This window comes from Megalopta genalis, chromosome 6 (genome assembly GCF_051020955.1).
Source record: "Megalopta genalis isolate 19385.01 chromosome 6, iyMegGena1_principal, whole genome shotgun sequence".
NCBI lineage: Eukaryota > Metazoa > Arthropoda > Insecta > Hymenoptera > Halictidae > Megalopta > Megalopta genalis.
In genome coordinates, this window is record NC_135018.1 from 4,571,740 (window position 1) to 4,589,276 (window position 17,537).

At 38.3% G+C, this 17,537-nt stretch overlaps 1 protein-coding gene across 1 annotated transcript; it reads left to right on the forward strand.

Annotated features, from left to right (window-relative positions):
• Positions 1 to 17,294, forward strand: LOC117223774 (cysteine-rich protein 1). The gene is made up of 3 exons (XM_033476270.2): positions 1 to 159; positions 15,851 to 16,003; positions 17,002 to 17,294. The coding sequence occupies exons 1-3, from the start codon at positions 120 to 122 to the stop codon at positions 17,043 to 17,045; spliced, it is 237 nt and encodes a 78-aa protein (XP_033332161.1). The 5' UTR covers positions 1 to 119; the 3' UTR covers positions 17,046 to 17,294.
• Positions 17,295 to 17,537: the final 243 nt, after the last annotated feature.

The following is a 17,537-nucleotide window of genomic DNA, read 5'->3' on the forward strand; positions in this document are numbered from 1 at the left end:
ATCGCGTTACCTTGCAGAACTCGGGCCCAGTACGTGCCTGACCACGCAGCTGAGAGGATCTTCTTCGTAGCTTCGACAATAACCGTTCGAAGGAATCGTCCGTGAATTCCCACTCCAACATGCCCAACTGCCCGAAGTGTGATAAGCCCGTTTATTTCGGTAAGTGAGACTCCGTTTCCGGTCGGCTTATCAGAGAAAGATTCTGTGTGAGAGATTTCATGGTCAAGTATCGTTATTGCAGTATCGGGCCCAGTGGTTTTTTGGTCTTTTGGTTCTCAGAGAGGGTTTTCGCATTGTGCGCAGTGTGATAAACGCGAACGATTAGTAAATGATTGCTCTATGCTACCGGCATTATGTTTTACGGGTGATTCGCTTTTAAAAATTTGTGTTCCGATCTTGTCGCATAAAAGCGTCTTCAGAAAGTATGCGCTTCGTGTTTCGATTTTATGAATTACGTTTAAGAAGATTTCTAGAGTGCGACAATGTACTTTCATATACTGTAAGATAGAAGAACGCATTGATTTTTAATTAGGTTATCATATGACTTTATTGGTGTAATTGCTCATAGGGGTAACTAATGCGGAAAGTTTACCGTTCACAATGTTTCCTGTATTCCATTCGAAATGGCTAAGAATTCGTTTGACAACGCGGTTTTGACCTCTTCCATTTTTTCTAGCTACCTTCTTCATTGCTCGATATGTGTAAACAGCCACGTCATTCATGTATTCATACATTCACGGTGATTTTATGAATTCAACAAGGACTAAACACTTGAGAAACCTGTACAATTCAAGGGAAATGATAAATGAATTGTAAACGAATATATGTATGGATCGTTTACGAAAAAAACAAAAATTTCAAAATCTAGTTGTTGGGCTGTAAATGGTCATTTTTCCGTTTCGTTTCGTACAAATTGGGCAACAGACACAAAAATTCGTCATTGTAAATATTGACGTTTGTCATACTGTTTGTGGGTGAAAGGTATGCTATACACCAGAGTCCATACAATGTACTAGGTATATGCAATCATTCGAGCGAAGATGCAGTAGCATAGACGTTTTATCTTGGATTTAATACTGCTATCATAAGTCTGCGGTAGAAGAAATATTAATTACTCAGAAAAGTATAGAGCAACGCAAGATGACGTGTTAGACTTTCGATATAAAAATCAATAATATATGTTCCATAGCATTAGACTTATATGAAATACATATCTTAGATTTAAAAACATCCTTAATTTTTTGAGAACGACGACTTATATTTTTTTAGTTAAAATTCTACTTATACTATTTTTGCTCTGCTCCGAAAGATCCAGCAACGAAAATTTGAGTGAGCATAAACAGTTTAGTAATTAGATTTCTCAACAAATTTACAAATCGTTAAATTTAGCAACGATGCTTGATCGAGATAACGAATCTCATACTGGATTAAGATAAAAAAAAATGTACGAAGCTAGGCGTCATTTCCGTTTTGGTCTGGGTTAGCCCATCGACGATGATGCACAATTTCGCGTATTCTGTCACAGAAAATCGTGTCACGACAATACCCGTGTACTCTGTCACACTACCGGCGAGATCTCGAATGACGACACTAATGATGTCATTGCGCGTCCTCGTGGTCCACCTTGACAAACATTATATCAGGCTCGGCTCACTGTATACAAGAGGCGATGTGATATAAGTAGTGAGTAATACGAGTTACTAGGAAGGAAATTTTATACATCGCTGGCGTGCATCTGTATGCACACAGTGCACGTGATCTGCATATATTCTAATTGAGATCGTACAGCTACAATTCCGATACTACGGAATATTTGCCAAATCACTATTGACGGTCAAAAACTTGCCAGCTTTGTAAATTACTGGTACTGTTTTAGTATGCACAACAATACTGATTATAATAATAATCAGTCGCGATTGCTGTCACGGTCGAGTAAGTGATATGCAAGAGTCGGTAGAATCGGGACACGATATATGGTAAACTATGGACTATAAAGATTAGTAGACTCGGCGATTCCAATGGTGGACTGTTGAGACACATTTTTCATTATCATATGAATTGTCACAAATACGTTTGCGGTCTTGCTTTGGTCTGCCACGAAGAAGAAATTTTCGTTTTCTTGAAAGTAGGAAAAGCTTCTGGTTAAAGTAATTGGAATAGACTCAATGTAGAATTGAGTTCTTAAAAATCATAATGTGCCTTTTCTTCGTCATTTATCTTGCCTTCGATTTCTTGAATCCATAAAGATCCGCAGCCAATAATCTTAGCCATAATCTGTACGTACACTTGCTTTGCTATAAACTACGCTCACTGTCCACGTGCAAGAATATGTCCACAGAATTTTCTCTAATAGTAAGATATTCGATTATTCACGAATACATTCAGCTGTATGATTTTTTCGTGCTTCATGGTAGTCATAATTATGCAGATATGTACCTAATATGCGTTGTAGATTATCAACTCGAAAGAGAAACTTACAATGTTATTGCGCACCGGTCACTGAATAACACAACGCAAAAATGTAAAACAATGTTAAAACACTTATGAATATTATTATTACTAACTTCAGTCTTCACTATAAAGAAACCTTTAGTAATCTTGATTACCTTTTACGTAATCCGGTGTTACCATGCTGGAAAAGAGCCTCTTTATATTCCAACGTATTTTAACATGCATTTGATTCTACATTCCTTTCTCAAGCTATTCAGAGGTGCCGCGGACACACAAGTACTGTTATTAATCTGAATTACATGTGTGAAATTACATGTATAAAAATACTAGACTGTAAAGAATACCTCTGCAATTGAAGTCGTCAAATGATTTCTAGTGTTCGGTCCCTTTCAATTTCACGCTATTTAGCCTTCAAACTGAAACGATGGAAATTTCGAATTTAGTTAACAAATCCACGATGCGAGTAAGCAACGCAGACATAAACTATACATATAGCAAATTATTAAACTTTTATTATTAACTTTATGCTAATCTATGAAATTAGCAACTGCATGACGTAAGCTTGCGCGATGACGATGCAACTCGATAAACGCGATTTTCGAATTATGTATTAGTATGAGAGTGCTCCATAGACACTCATCGATCAATTATGAAAACTATCTCCGACCGGTAGACACCAATTATATTACTCCTCTTGATTCATGCGACACTATGCTGTGTCTTATAAATACCTCTAATTATGAGTTATGTCTAATCACCTGACTATCTTCGTGAACAAGACTCTTGAATCTGTTCTATTAGCGTTGCTCTTTTTGTCCATAAATTTCGTTAACAAAATAACGTTTAACCACGTTCCAATACATTTTATACAACTGTCGTGATTATGATTATGGTTTATCATAAAGCGAACAATTATTATATATCGTCAGGTTCTGTAAAGATTGTTCAATGAAGAAAGTATATGCAGTGAACATGAACATTTATGTGTATCCTAATAATGCCGATGGTCATGAACTCGAAGAATTTCATCATTTATATAAAAATCTATGAAAACATCTCTTACGATTGAATTTACACAAGTCTTTCGATTCTTCGTCCAAAATATCAGATAAGATTCAAGAAAAGTGCTGTAATTGCCGTGCTAATTAAATTCTTTATCAAGAAATGTTAATCTCGCAATTGATTTAAAACAGATCTTATCTAAAATACATGGCGATTCGTATCTTTCTGATCCTATACAAGAGATGTACTTTATTTGAATCGCCTATAATTTAACATTATTAATTGTTCATTACGTTCTTTCAAACGTCACGTTTCTAAACGGACGTTTTTAACACAGCGCATCGTTTCTGCGCATAAAAAGCGTACATTGCGTTAATGTGCTACTTCTGTGGAGGATATTACATTCAAAAACCGGGCGTAGAAATGTTCTTTCGGTCGGCTGCAGCTCCGCCAACAGTTTCAGTAAGCACGTCTATTCTAAAACAATAGAGTGTATTCCTACTCCTCCCTCTTATCGTCGCTCCGATCGTTTATCGCAGCTCCAACAAATAAACGTACCCTAACGCATGTCCCGCTGCCGGATTAAACGCGCCGCGCTTCCGTAGAGCCGTTTAGAGGTCAGTGACCTTTCTCTTTGAGACTTTTTTCCGCAATACAAGAAAAAGAGTGTCGTCCCTCTAATTCGCCACCCCCTTCCCCCCTTGCCTCCCACCACGACTCGGCATCCATTTCTCGCACGCCTACTTGCGCCGATCTGAAAGCTTCGTATACGCAAGTCGGCTAGTGTCAGCGTGACGAACGCGCGCGCGGGAAGAGCATGAGCATGAGCACGAGCACGAGCACGGGCACTGGCACGGGCATGGGCACGGGCATGGCAGCACATTCAGAAAAATCCGCTTTCAGCACTAATAGTGCTTTAACGGCCGTCTAAAAGGCTGCTCGAAAGAGGAAGCGCGCAATTAAAAGCGAACCTCTCTTAATACGAAGCTTCCACTCGTGCGCCGAAGGGAAACGCGGTATAGTCGATGCTCCCAGGCCTCGTTCATCCGTCTCTACTTTCGACGGGAACCAGCGATGCACAATTCGCAGCTAAGATTATTGCGACAGTTCGCTGGACATGTTCGGTTCGTGCAGTGTCTGCACTCCCAGCCAAAAAAGATGGAAATGTTGCACCAACATTCCACGAGCGATTATAAAGATTTCGTAATTTAACCCTCTATGGGCCCATGTAACTTTCAAGTCACAAGCTAATATATCCAGATTTTACCAAATAGTTTTAGTTTCTTTCACAAGATGATGTATACGTCTTAATTATATAATGCTTCTGAAAAAACCGATAACAATATTGATGACGGTTTGCTGCACCATCAATCTTGACCATCTTGTGCAATTGGGATTATTTGTGCTCTTGTCGGTGTTTACTAAATAAAAGAAAGCGTATATAATAGCTCTGAGTTCGTATATCAATATCAATTTATTTATTTGCTTTTCAATAATCATTTTGTTACTATTTGTATATGATACAGTTTTGTAACTTTCAGGTTACATTGGGATATTGGGATATTGGTAGATTCGAGTGTATTTAGGATAATAGTTGTGCTTTCTCCTATTTTCAAATTTATATATCAAATACCCAAAATATGGATACAAAATCGTATAAAAATAAAAGAGGAATTAGAATTGGACACATCAGCGGTAATAGATCCGAAGATTCTTTATTAGACTCTGAGTCCGATGAAGATTGTCCAGTAGCATTTACCAGACGACGCATAAATATTATTGACAGTGACGATGAATTTAGTACCGAATTATCATCGGATGAGGAAAATTCAAGACCACAAAAAACTATTTGGCAACCAGTTCCAAATGCAACGTACATCTATATTTAACGCCAAATTCAAACTGTTTTATGGAATTTCACGCTTAAGCATTTATGCACAGAAGTGGAAACATTGTAAGCCGTTGTTACTTAAAAGTTACAAATCGAATTAATTATAATAAAGTTATTTAAACTGTTAAATATATTTTTAATTAGCATACATAAGTTTATAATAATAGATTTTCCGTCGCATAAATTTTTTTATATTTAAGAAAAAAATTCGGCCCATAGAGGGTTAAGCGATAGAGAACAATTGACACGCGCGCGCGGAACCTGCTGAACCGATCAAAGTGATGAGTTTTATATTTATTACTTTAAAGTTGTTGAAATTGTAAAGACTCCTTTATTGAAAATACAGTAAATACTCCCCAATTGTCCTTCAGCTTGTAAATAAAAATTGACAATTTGGGAAGAGAAGATACGATTGTTCGAGCCTCGCGGCTCGTTATCTCCGCTTTCCAAATTGTCCATTTTTGTTTACAAGCTGAAGAACAATTGGCGAGAAATTACAGTAATCGAATAATAATAATAAAAATTATGGAACGTCTAAATAAATTCGTAACGCACAATAAATAACGCGCGTCAGTCACATTTAGGTCTCGGATGGTTTAGTGCTAAGATGATCTGTCCAGTGAATGAACGCTTAAGCTGCATGCTTGTTAAAATGATCATTTACAAATTTCCTGATTGATAATTTCCTGATTGATATTATCGTAAGCGAGCTAACTTAGCAAGCTAAATAGATCAATGAACAAATGTCAAACGATCAATGAAGGAACAAAAATTTTTAAGGAACAGACCGTAATATTTCAGTGAATGACATTGTACAAAAAAACATAGTTTCATTGTAAATATTAATTATAGATCTCTAGTAACATTTCTTGAATGTATCAGACATCTTTCAAACAACTGCTAATTAAGCAAGTGAAATTAGTAATAAATTATAAAAGAAAAGAAAATTTTATTTGCAGAGGTCATCTGTAGATGTATACTAAAGCTACTGTATACATTTTAATGTGAAAAGCGTTACTTTTCGTATAATACAGGAAATGTTTATTCACTAAAGGATGTTAATTATAGGGGGTGATCATCCAAGTGTTATTTTTCTCGATTTGAGTAGTGCTCCCTGTTATGCGTTGTAATCCGATTATCATTGAGAACAGGTGTACATGCTTGAACCTGTCTATGAGCATTTAATTTTGTTCACAAAAGTTAAGAAGGTAATGTCTAATAAATAGTTTTTCGTTTCTGCTAGAAAGCGTACTTTGCCGAGTTGTTTCAATTTTTGCTCCAAATGTATGATCTGTGCTATCTTTGATTTCTTTATGGCAGATGTGCAACTTTGTACGTCAAACAAATAAGACCGCAAGATTGCGAGCTCAGAATTTGTAGTCCACTAGAAAGGAGTTACAGTATATTCAGGTTTTATGTGGAATGGAGAGAAACTGTTGCATGCCAAGAGTGCAATGATAACACCCTTATGAATTAATATGTATATTATACATTTATTTAATATGTCATCAGCCGGTATAGCTAGCCGATGTATGAACAGCTTAATTTATTAGTTGGTTGGTTTTTAATTAAAAACTATTATAATTAAAAATAATTTAATTAATTAATCCAGTAATCGGTAAACGATTCTTCATTTTCCATTATTTGAATCATTTTGTAATACGTGGTATAGTTTTGTCAGTTTCTCTTGACTTTTTTATTTCATGCTCGTTTTCATGTTGCTTCCTACGTTTGTAAACCGCTTGATTTTTATTGGTTTCAATAGTTCTCGGTTAGATGAATACGCGACGAACCTGCGTGACGGCATAGGCGTAAACAGTACAGACTCATTTTCAGAGTTTTTCTAATATTCTCTTCCACAATTGTTACTAAAAAAATGTTCATAAATGTATCCTACCGAAGATCTGCAAAAAGTTAGCTGTCTCCAACTCTAACTTTTATTTCTTATCAATTATGTGTCAATGTTTAGCAGAGTTGGATTGTGGAAGATTTCGATGACGAAAATTGAATAAAAGAGTATAATATCGAGATAAGGTAACATAGTAATATCCTGGAATAGTATAAACGTATCGATTATTATAAAAATTACAAAGGTTGTTGTAATTCGCAGAAATACTTGCATAAAATTGTGCAAATGAATTATGACAAATCGAGATATGAATTTAGGTTACCAAACCTACTTCATTGCATACCGTACGTTACGTTACGTCGCGTCGCCACGAATGACGCTTGCAACCCACGCGAAATCGGCGAAGATAACGGAAACGTCGTCGTTGTTCGAGGTTCACGTGTCATTAATGCGATACGATTGGTGCTATTTCTGTACGTTACACGACTCGAGAGCATCGACTGCCTTAGAAACTTGCCTGACTTATTGATTCGTCTGGTGCAGACTTTTTCCTCATTTCTATGCAATTGCTGGTCAGCATAACAATCTCACGAAATCGAAGTGATTTATGCAATGAAGTAGAAATGATTAGATACATTCATCAACCTAATCCTGACCTATTTTACATTTTATAAAACCTTATGAAATTTGATTTCTTTTTGAAGTTTTAGAAACCTTGCACAAGATGGTATAGTTTTCGTGTTTTTTTCTCAAAAACTGTAACACTATCAAACACGTCCTGTATTTGAAGAAATGCATTTTGAGTAATTTCATTATTCAAATTCGATCAATTACAAGAATGCATTTTTGTAATTTGTGAAAATTACAAAATGATAACTGATTTTTCGATAGTCCCGTGAAAAAGATAGTTTACGGTGACCATTGACACTGTCTAGCCACTGCTCCATCTAGAAATAAAAGTTTTGTAAGATTTGGGTATAAAAGTGTTATCACAATTCTACGGAGAAGCATGTTTAAAATGTAACGTAAGACCAAACTTTGAATTACCAAACATACATCATATTCGACTTAGAATTAGAATTTTTATTTTGGAAATGGAGATTCATGTTATTTTGCCCGCTCACTGAAGTTATTTCACGGCTACGCGTGTATCTGACCGGGTTAATCAGAATTCTTTGGCCATCGACGCATGTAATTAATCGTCGACGCGAATCTTTGAGTTTGCCGAGGAACGCGCGGGCAAAGTACTTTTTGTACCTGCATCGGAGAGGACGGGATGCGTGAGTTGAGTCGAGAAAGCGTGTTCACGAAGAAGGAACCAGTTGCTTTCACCTAAGGTTTTCTTTGTTTCCGGCGGAGTACACCGCAGCAACGTGCGCCGCAAAAGCCGGGAGCTTTTTGAGCCGGTCGCAAGAGATCCGCGACCCTTTGAGAAATGAGAACCGAAAGCTTTGAAATAAGCCGCGTTTAAATGATTTCTTAGCATTTGCCGAAGCGAGTAGTAGCTCTAATGGTCATTTTTACGAATGCTTCGCGGAACCTGGCGAAAAGGAATTCTTTCGAGTGATATTCCTTTGATTGCTAATTACCTCGAGTATTAATCCAGATTTTTCTCAAACTTATTAGATTACTACTTAAGATCGATAAAAAAGAACATCGACTTCAAGATCGGTCAGTACAGGAAGATGAAAGATATTAAGCCACAATAATGCCATTAACACATATGAAATTGCACACTCTGAAAGCAGGGTCTTTTTAAAGGGAAAAAATATTTTCAGTTTTATTGCAGTGGCAGAGTTGACCACGGGATTCTCGTGGCTATTTCGCCAGAGGTTTCGTGGTCACAATAAATAGGATCGGAACTTGGTTGCTGAAGGTATGAACCATATGATGTGGTAATATAAATTTTCCGAGACTCTTCTGTTTTTAAGGGAATGTAATTTGCGGATCTGGGGATTACATAATAATGTCACAGTAAACGCGAGAGCTGCTTCTCAATAAGATCATAATGAAACTTAATCTCCCGTGCACCGATACCTGTACATTTTCCATTGAGGTTATCTCCGTAGAAAGCCTTCGTTTTCTAAGAAATAAATGTCATCGAGTTGCACATCGATACGATTTTGAACGAGCAACGAGTTGAATACGGTTCACTGTGCCAATGTTATCGTGTTCCGCCGTATCTACTGACTTATACCCCTCCGGGTTTCAAAGCGGCATTGTCTCAACGGCCATCTGAAAAAATCGTGACGAAAGGACCGAGGAAATTCTTCCGCGTAGGAAACACTGTGCCCCGATAGAAACCGTTTACGCGGTAAATCTGTCATTAATATTTTCCATCGGGCTCCTTCCGAAAGAAAAAAAAGCAGCATCGTAATAAGCTCGCGTAACCAGCTTGGTCCCGTCATCCCTCTGAATGCAGCGGGCTCGTTATGGTTCGTATGGTCGCCCGCGCGAAAAGGAAAATTAAAAAGGGAAGGTAGAGAGAAGGGTCGCCGAGACCGTACCGAGTCACGTTGCATCGAAAGGAACAACAATAAAGTGTCCAGCGTCGGGGGCAGCAACAACGAGCCTTGCGCGGTGGTTGGGTTGGAGCGGAAGATGGTATTAATAATAATAAGAACGGAGAGAGGAAACAGGTTTGCAGAAGAATAGCTGGATCGCGGTGGCGAACGAAGGCGAAGGGGAAGAATAAGGAGGCTCGATAAGAGAAGGAACGGCGAGGCGCATCGTCCGGCTCTCTACTTTCAACCCCTTGGCGTAGGATGCTGCCGGAAGAAAGCTACGATGAAGGGTTTTTTTTCAGAGACTCCGCGTAGCCGGAGGGGGGGGGGTCGGGGTTTGGGTCGGCAGTTTTGAAAGAAGGGAAGAAGAGTGGGCGGCTAGGGTGGAAAACGGTCTACCGATGAAATAAAGAAGAAGAAGAAAAAATACAGAGAAGAACACGGAAAGACCAGGGGATGATGTACCAAGCCTATGCAATCAGCAGCCGCCGATTGTTTGGCGCCCGAGTGCAACGATCCGTGCACAGCACTGTCTGCCTTTTTCGCGCTACCACTGCACAGCAGCAATGCTTGACGATTATGCACTCGCTTCTCTGCCGCCAGATAATTAGGAGTTAATTAACTAATGGCCCTTTATACGTACCCTTCTCTTGCTCCTGCCTGTCTCTTTCTCTCTTCCTCCGTCGGTTCCATTCTTCGAGTTTGTTCCCTCTCGCTTTTTCCACCGTTTCTTTCGCATTTCGTTCCTTTTCTATCCTGTGTCCACCCACACGCCCTCCTCCCCTCCCCTACCCCCGCGTCCCGTGCCGGCTTCTGTCGACCCCTTTAGACCCCTTCTGTCTCTCCGCTTCTCGTCATTTTCCAATTCCCCTCACTGGCACCAGCGTCCTTTGTGCTCCTTCTTAGACGCGGAGGAACGTTTGAATGCCAACCGCCAGCCCGCCACGGTCCGTGGCTTTTTTTGTCTTTCCCGCGAGGTTTGATATGCCGTAATGGCATGACGCACAGGCTACACACCGACGGAAGAAAAGGTACACACGCGCTCCTCTGATTCCGCGGTCTTTTGTAGACTTTCTGGTCGAGCGTGTGCGCCGCGGCGCGACATCCGCCGAATGGCAGAACAACACTCCGAGGAAAATCGGATGGATACACGGTCTTATCCCAGTCAGTGGTTAATCCTGTTACGTCTACGTAAAATCGCTCGTACATTTTCGAAACTACTGCGCTGGAGTCTGGAAAGCGACCTATCATGGCTGGAACTCAATGTGTCATCGGACCTTTCTAAAACATGCTAATTAAGCATTCGAAGCTCTTACGGGGTTTCTATACACACTAAATTCACTCTTTTTATAAATCAGATCCACCATGTTTAAATCTAATTCACCTTAAATCGTACATACGCGTAATTACTCTTTCTCCTCAGTCAAACATTGATGGATCTGAGCAGTCTTGACATCCTCGCATGATTCTTCAATGATGAACCCTATCGAAGAGGACACCTAGGATTAAAAAGTTTAGTTAATAAACTTTTTTCATGTAGCCTACTTTTCAGGTTCATGCCTACTTTGTAGATAGACGCTTAACATCATTTGGTAGACACATTTTCAATCACTCGAAAAATTAAAAAGATTTTATTAGTAACTTTATTCGATCCAGACTCCCATCTCGTTTTCGAAAGGAGAATCACCACTTACACTGTATTATAGAAAATGATTCTGATTATTGTTAACCCCTTGCACTACGATTTCTTTCACAGCTATATTGATTAGTACTTCTTCGTACTTAATAGTATTCCCAAATAGAACGAAACAATGTTTGTTTCTTGTATGTCTCCATTTACAGTAAATTCTCTCTACGTTTTTATAATTATTGACATTCGGTGACTATAAAAACGAGCCAAAATGCTCGATTAACACATTAAAGGCGGGGGATCTTGACGAAAGTATGCTAGGTAACGCGGCGACCGCCCCGCCTCGTTTTTCATCCTGGAGCGGGCGATATTTTGTGTAATCATAAAAAATTTAGACTTAAAAAAGTTTATTTAAACTCTTAAAACTAAAAGAAATATTAAAAAAGAACTAAACACTAATTACAAAAAATGTTTTAAAGTACATATTTATGAGAAGTCGAGATAAATCGTAGTACTACGACTCCCGCCTTTAATGTGTTAATCGTACCTCCTCTTCCCAAATTGTCCATTTTTGTTCCCAAGCTGAGCGTCAATTAGGGAGAATTTAAATCTTCATCACGAATCTGATTCGTTATGTGCAGTGCAAAGGATATAAGCCAGATCCGACATTGGTTTTCGCACTAATAATTATTTCACTGATTTAACACGTTGACTGCCGCGTCACCCGTATTCGGGTGACAGCAAAAGTTCTCATCAGGCCGCGTCACCCGTAATTCGGGTGACGCTGATTTGACTACTTACAAAGGATTTCCGAAAATATTTCGACAAATATTCTACAGGAGGTAATGAAACTATTGAATTCTTATAAAAATGGTTTATTAACAAAATTATTCGCAGTGTATAACATTAAAACATTCTCTGCAAAGTTGAGGTTGATCAGGACAGCTTGGACAAACAGTTGTTTGTTTTTTTCAGATATGCTCGTGCCTCTGATCGGTCCATTTCGTATCTTTTATTTGAACTGTAGCTTCCTCGGTATCATCAACATTTCTTTCTTCTTCCATGATCAATTCTCGTAAAATCTCGTCGATAGTATCTTCATAACATTCATTATCACTACGATTATATTTATCAGTATCCAAATCAGAATCTGACGATGTAATTTTATTTATGCTTCTCCTTCCGGGCAATCCGATCTCTTTTCATTATTGAAAAAAAATAAGGGCAGAGATTTTAAGTTATACCATTCGGTACTCGGCAAAGATTCCAACTGTTCATGCAGGAACAGAAACAGACATGAATTAACGGCGCACGCTTCCTATAGCGGCACGGGTGGCCTGTAGGAGATTTTGTTGTAAATACGCATGGCAGTCAACGTGTTAAATCGTATTCGTGCATAATCCTACGCTTGCATGACAAGTAGAAGCACTTCTAATATCTCTCAACTGTTCCAATAAACAAATTAAACAACGTTATAGCAAATTCTGAAATAAAACGGAGGAAACACTTTGGACCGTATCATTAGATAGTTAATTACTCAGCCGCGAAAATTCTCGTTGAATCGTCGCGCCTGTAGGGTGTTCCTCCTCTGCTAACAGAGATCGAAATGCTTTCGGTTAATCAAGCAAACCTGCGTTTCACTCGCGACCTCGAACAAAAGCGCGCGCGAGTTTCTTGTCTGGATCGCGCGCCACGTTTCCGTCCCTTGCCGCGATTATTCGCGGGCGATACTTTTTCCGTTCCTCGAGAATCCTTCGGCGCGATTCAGCCGCACGTGGGAATTCGTCGGGGCGTCGGGGACAATGCGGTTGCGTCGGAATACGGAATTTTGTAAAGCGGCGACAGTCGTTTTTTCGTGCCGCGTCGCTTCGACTCGCTGGCGAACAGTCCGGAGGGTGTTCCGTGTTCGCGCCTTGGCTGAATGAAATCACCGATCGGATCCTCCGAGGATAACCCATTGAATTCCATAATTACGAAATTGCTAATGGAGGAAACAACGAGGGAGACGTCTGCGACGACGCTGCGTCGAGCGAGTCCCGGATGAGGGATGTTTCTGCATTTTGATCAGTGCTGAGAGAATTTTTAAACGGAACCACCGAGCGTGCTGCATTGTCTGTCGCGATCGATTTGGTCTCGTCGATGATGTCGTCATCCTGAACCCTTTCATATCTGACAAGGGGCATTAGCCGTGTTAATTCGTCGTTAAACGCAGCAGTTTAGCGGACCCTACGGTAATTACTCGGGGCTGTGGCCATCTTGTTATTTTTTGGTGACCTTGAAATACGTCGTCAAGTTGCCGCACTGTGCGGCACTTATATGAGCATCCGAGACAAAAATCATCACTTCTAAGCTAACCAATTTTCGATCAGAATGCCTTAATAACTTGTCAAAGAAGATACAAGGATGCATCGATCTGCATAAAAAAATTAGATGATTTATTTTATTGAATAATTGGAATGGAATAAGAATCCCAGGATATTTTGAACCGTTTTTTTTCCTAAACCTTATTTAAAGCGTACGAAAATAAATCGAACTTAATTATTTTGTTTTAAATATTTTAAATTGCTATATATTAATTACAATTATATATATATATCTAACTCCTGGCCGTCATTTTCTGTAAAGATTACAACGTAAAATAACCTTCTGTTCGTAAGATAATGTAAACAAGCCGTTGACTGGTTATGGTTACATATTTTGTTAAATAACTTTGAAGACCGTAACTTTTCGCTAAAATTGTTTTTATTATATCAATCTGTACTATCTGACGAATATGTTGGAATAAGAATCCCAGGATATTTTGAACCGTTTTTTTTCTTCTAAACCTTATTTAAAGCGTACGAAAATAAATCGGACTTAATTATTTCGTTTTAAATATTTTAAATTGCTATATATTAATTACAATCATATATATATAACTCCTGGCCGTCATTTTCTATAAAGATTACAACGTAAAATGACCTTCTGTTCGTAAGGTAATGTAAACAAGCTGCGGTGTGAACTAACGTGTTATTTGATCCTCCTAAGATTCACTCGGCGAACTTACTTGAAATTAACGACCTGCTTAATTTTTTGAACATTCTGTTGCTAAATATGATCATTTAGATACTTCAACACATCATACACATAGATTTGAATAGATATGAAGCAGTGACTTTTTTGATTTTTGTCCATTAACGGCCGCACTGTGCGCCGTTGTGGACAACTTTTTCCTTTACTTATTGCCGCCACCGTTTAGTTTAGTTCCCGAGACGTTTGAAGAATGTAATGTAATATAAAATAATATAAAAAAAATTCTCTAATGATGCGCGGCGTCGACTGGTTGACTGTTAGTCCATACTTAATAAGACTAGAAGTAGATAGGAACTACCCTATTTTCACAGATATACTACTCGCGACGGAAATTATTTGGAGGGTAGCAATGACAAATATTCTTACAGTGCAATAGATAGATGTTTTGTCCGTACGTTTGGTTAGTCGCCTAACGTACATGCGCGACCGAACTAATGTACGCTCGATTCGCGCTTCCTACGGCAAATTAATGACGTGGAAGGGTCTCTAGTAGTATTAGAGAACTTTATTTTTTAGGTTGTACTCTCTCTGCGAGCGCTGGTGGAAGAATGCTCTTCCAACGCTGGAAATTCGTGGAAGAGCACCCGTGGATGGAGGTACATTGTTTGTTCTTGGTCAAGGCACGAATCACCCCTTGGAGGGGGGTCTCTGCCTTGACCCTTGTTGGGGCCTGAGAGGGTTTTTCCCCAATGGTGGGACCTTTTTATGGGTCTTTGTCTCTGGACGCAACAATAGATATGGGGAATAGATATTAGTAAGAAGATACTAAGGAAATAACAAGTATATACTCTTATTCCACCAGATATAAAGTGTTCTCCATTCATTTTCAAAGCAAAAAATATCTAACGACATTCCTAACTTCGTAAATGCACAAAATTTGCAGTCTAATGCACAAAATAGTATATTTTTAGCATAGAAATATTGTTTAGGTGGCAGTAACATTTTTCTTGATGATTTTTAAGAAATTACCCTTCGATGCTGTAAGTTCTTATACCACTATCAACAAGTAGACACGATTTATATGTTTATATAGCGGCAGCCTAATGAAAATTCTTTTGGGCTTCTTTATCGAGAGCGCGACTACGTAAGGCTTTGTTGAGGGTGAATTCAGGTCGCACGAACAGATCTTACTGAACGCGAGCACTCCAGTTTACACGATAGGTCGCTTCATCTTATTAGAGATATGAAACATTACCAAAGATTTGAAAGTCGTCTTATAATTATGATAATAAAATTTATTGAAAAAATTACTGACTTCATCGCAGCCGTTTATCGGGTAACTTATGAATATCGTCGCGATAGAAATAGTTTTTCGTCTTTTATTCGCATTTGCTTAATGTTTTTCAATTACGTGCTTTCAGTTTTTGAAGTTCGTGACGGATGATTTTCACATCATTACGTCTTTTGCGCTAGATTTATCGATTATCTGGAAATCTGTTCGTTTATTACAGCTGAAAGAAAAACTTCGTTGGGGAAGGACTGGCACGGTTCCTGTTTACGCTGCGAGAAGTGTAACAAAACCTTGACTCCAGGTAGCCATTCTGAACACGAAGGAAAACCTTACTGCAATCATCCGTGTTATTCCGCTCTGTTTGGACCAGGAGGTAAATAAGAAATAAATTTTAAAAACTGTGGAAAGATATTAACCCTTAGCGGACGACGACTTTTTCGGTCGAATCAGGTAGCAGGACAAGACGATTTTTGCAAATATGTCGAGTGTCTTATATGGTACAATAAAATGATCTTACATATAAATTATCTTACAAAAACGTTATGTTTCGTTAGTTTATCTATATTCGCACTTTTATGAATATAATTTTACAAAAATTATGATTTGTAGTTTCGTTCGGTGTGATAGTTTATAAAACATTGACCAAGATGCATTCTTGGTTTGTCTGGACATGTATCACAGAAACAGGTCGTCTCATGTCTTCCCCCTGGTTTATTTCGACTGGAACAAACTTTGCACTCTTTCTTTGTGACAGTAACAATTACATGCAGTTTCCCGTTTAGACGACTTTCGTCAGAGTTGGCCGTCCAACTTGAAGATCTATCTCGTGGTTGACGATAATCTCCTCTCAATTTGTTGATCAAAATTTTGCGAAAGTTCAAATGTGTAACTGGCTGTTCGTTTCTGTCTTTTTACATGTTTGTAGAGAATGTACGAATCGATTAAACAAATTTCCAGTCCACGGAAAAATAATTTGCGCCACCACTTCAGGGTCTTTCTCATAAAACAGTACGTTGAACAATGTTGGAGATAATGAAATCTAACATAAAGAATCTCCGAAATCTCCCGTGGCGACCGGGAGTCGCATCTCGTCCGCTAAGGGTTAAAGATCTATTCGTACCTGGAACTTAGAAAAAGGACACAAATTCTTAATTTTTAAATTATGTTAGTAATTATTTTAGCGATGAAGCGAATGTTTTTCATTACTACAATATTCTTACGCATATAAAAGCTATTCATGAGATTAGAAATAATTCTGGCGTATTTATTTATTTCGATTAAAACTATTAATACTACTGTGCAACTGATATTAAATCTAAAAATTGTATAGGTAGTAACACAATAATAACAAACCGTTTGTTCTCATTTCAGGATTCGGACGAGGAGGTGCAGAAAGCTATGTTTATAAAAAGTAAACAGCAAATAATATCAAATGACAAAATAAGTTATTGCTAAGTGGACCGCGTTACCTGTGCTATAGAATTTATTATTAAAGTAATTATAAACAGATCATCTAGGAACACATTTACGAAGAACAATCTCTTCGTAGACAATATGGAAAATATCCTATGACATGATGCACATATTCAATTTTTTATAAGATTAGATTTTATGTACAATGTTATTATATATTAACCATTGAATAAAAATTTGTAGCTACTTTAGCCTATTGATTGCTTATTACTTGGCAATAAACAAGGAAACAGTATTTTCTTCAGACGGTCGCTTACTTTTAACAGAAACTGAAAGTACCGATCATAGCTCGACTGAATTATTGGTAATATCATAGGAGTGGATCTAGCAACCAATATCTTATCGTCTGCGTTAGAATCCTCCAAACTTGACACAGAAAAGCTCATAAGATACATAGTCTGCATTACCGACACTGCAGAAAATGCTATACCGCA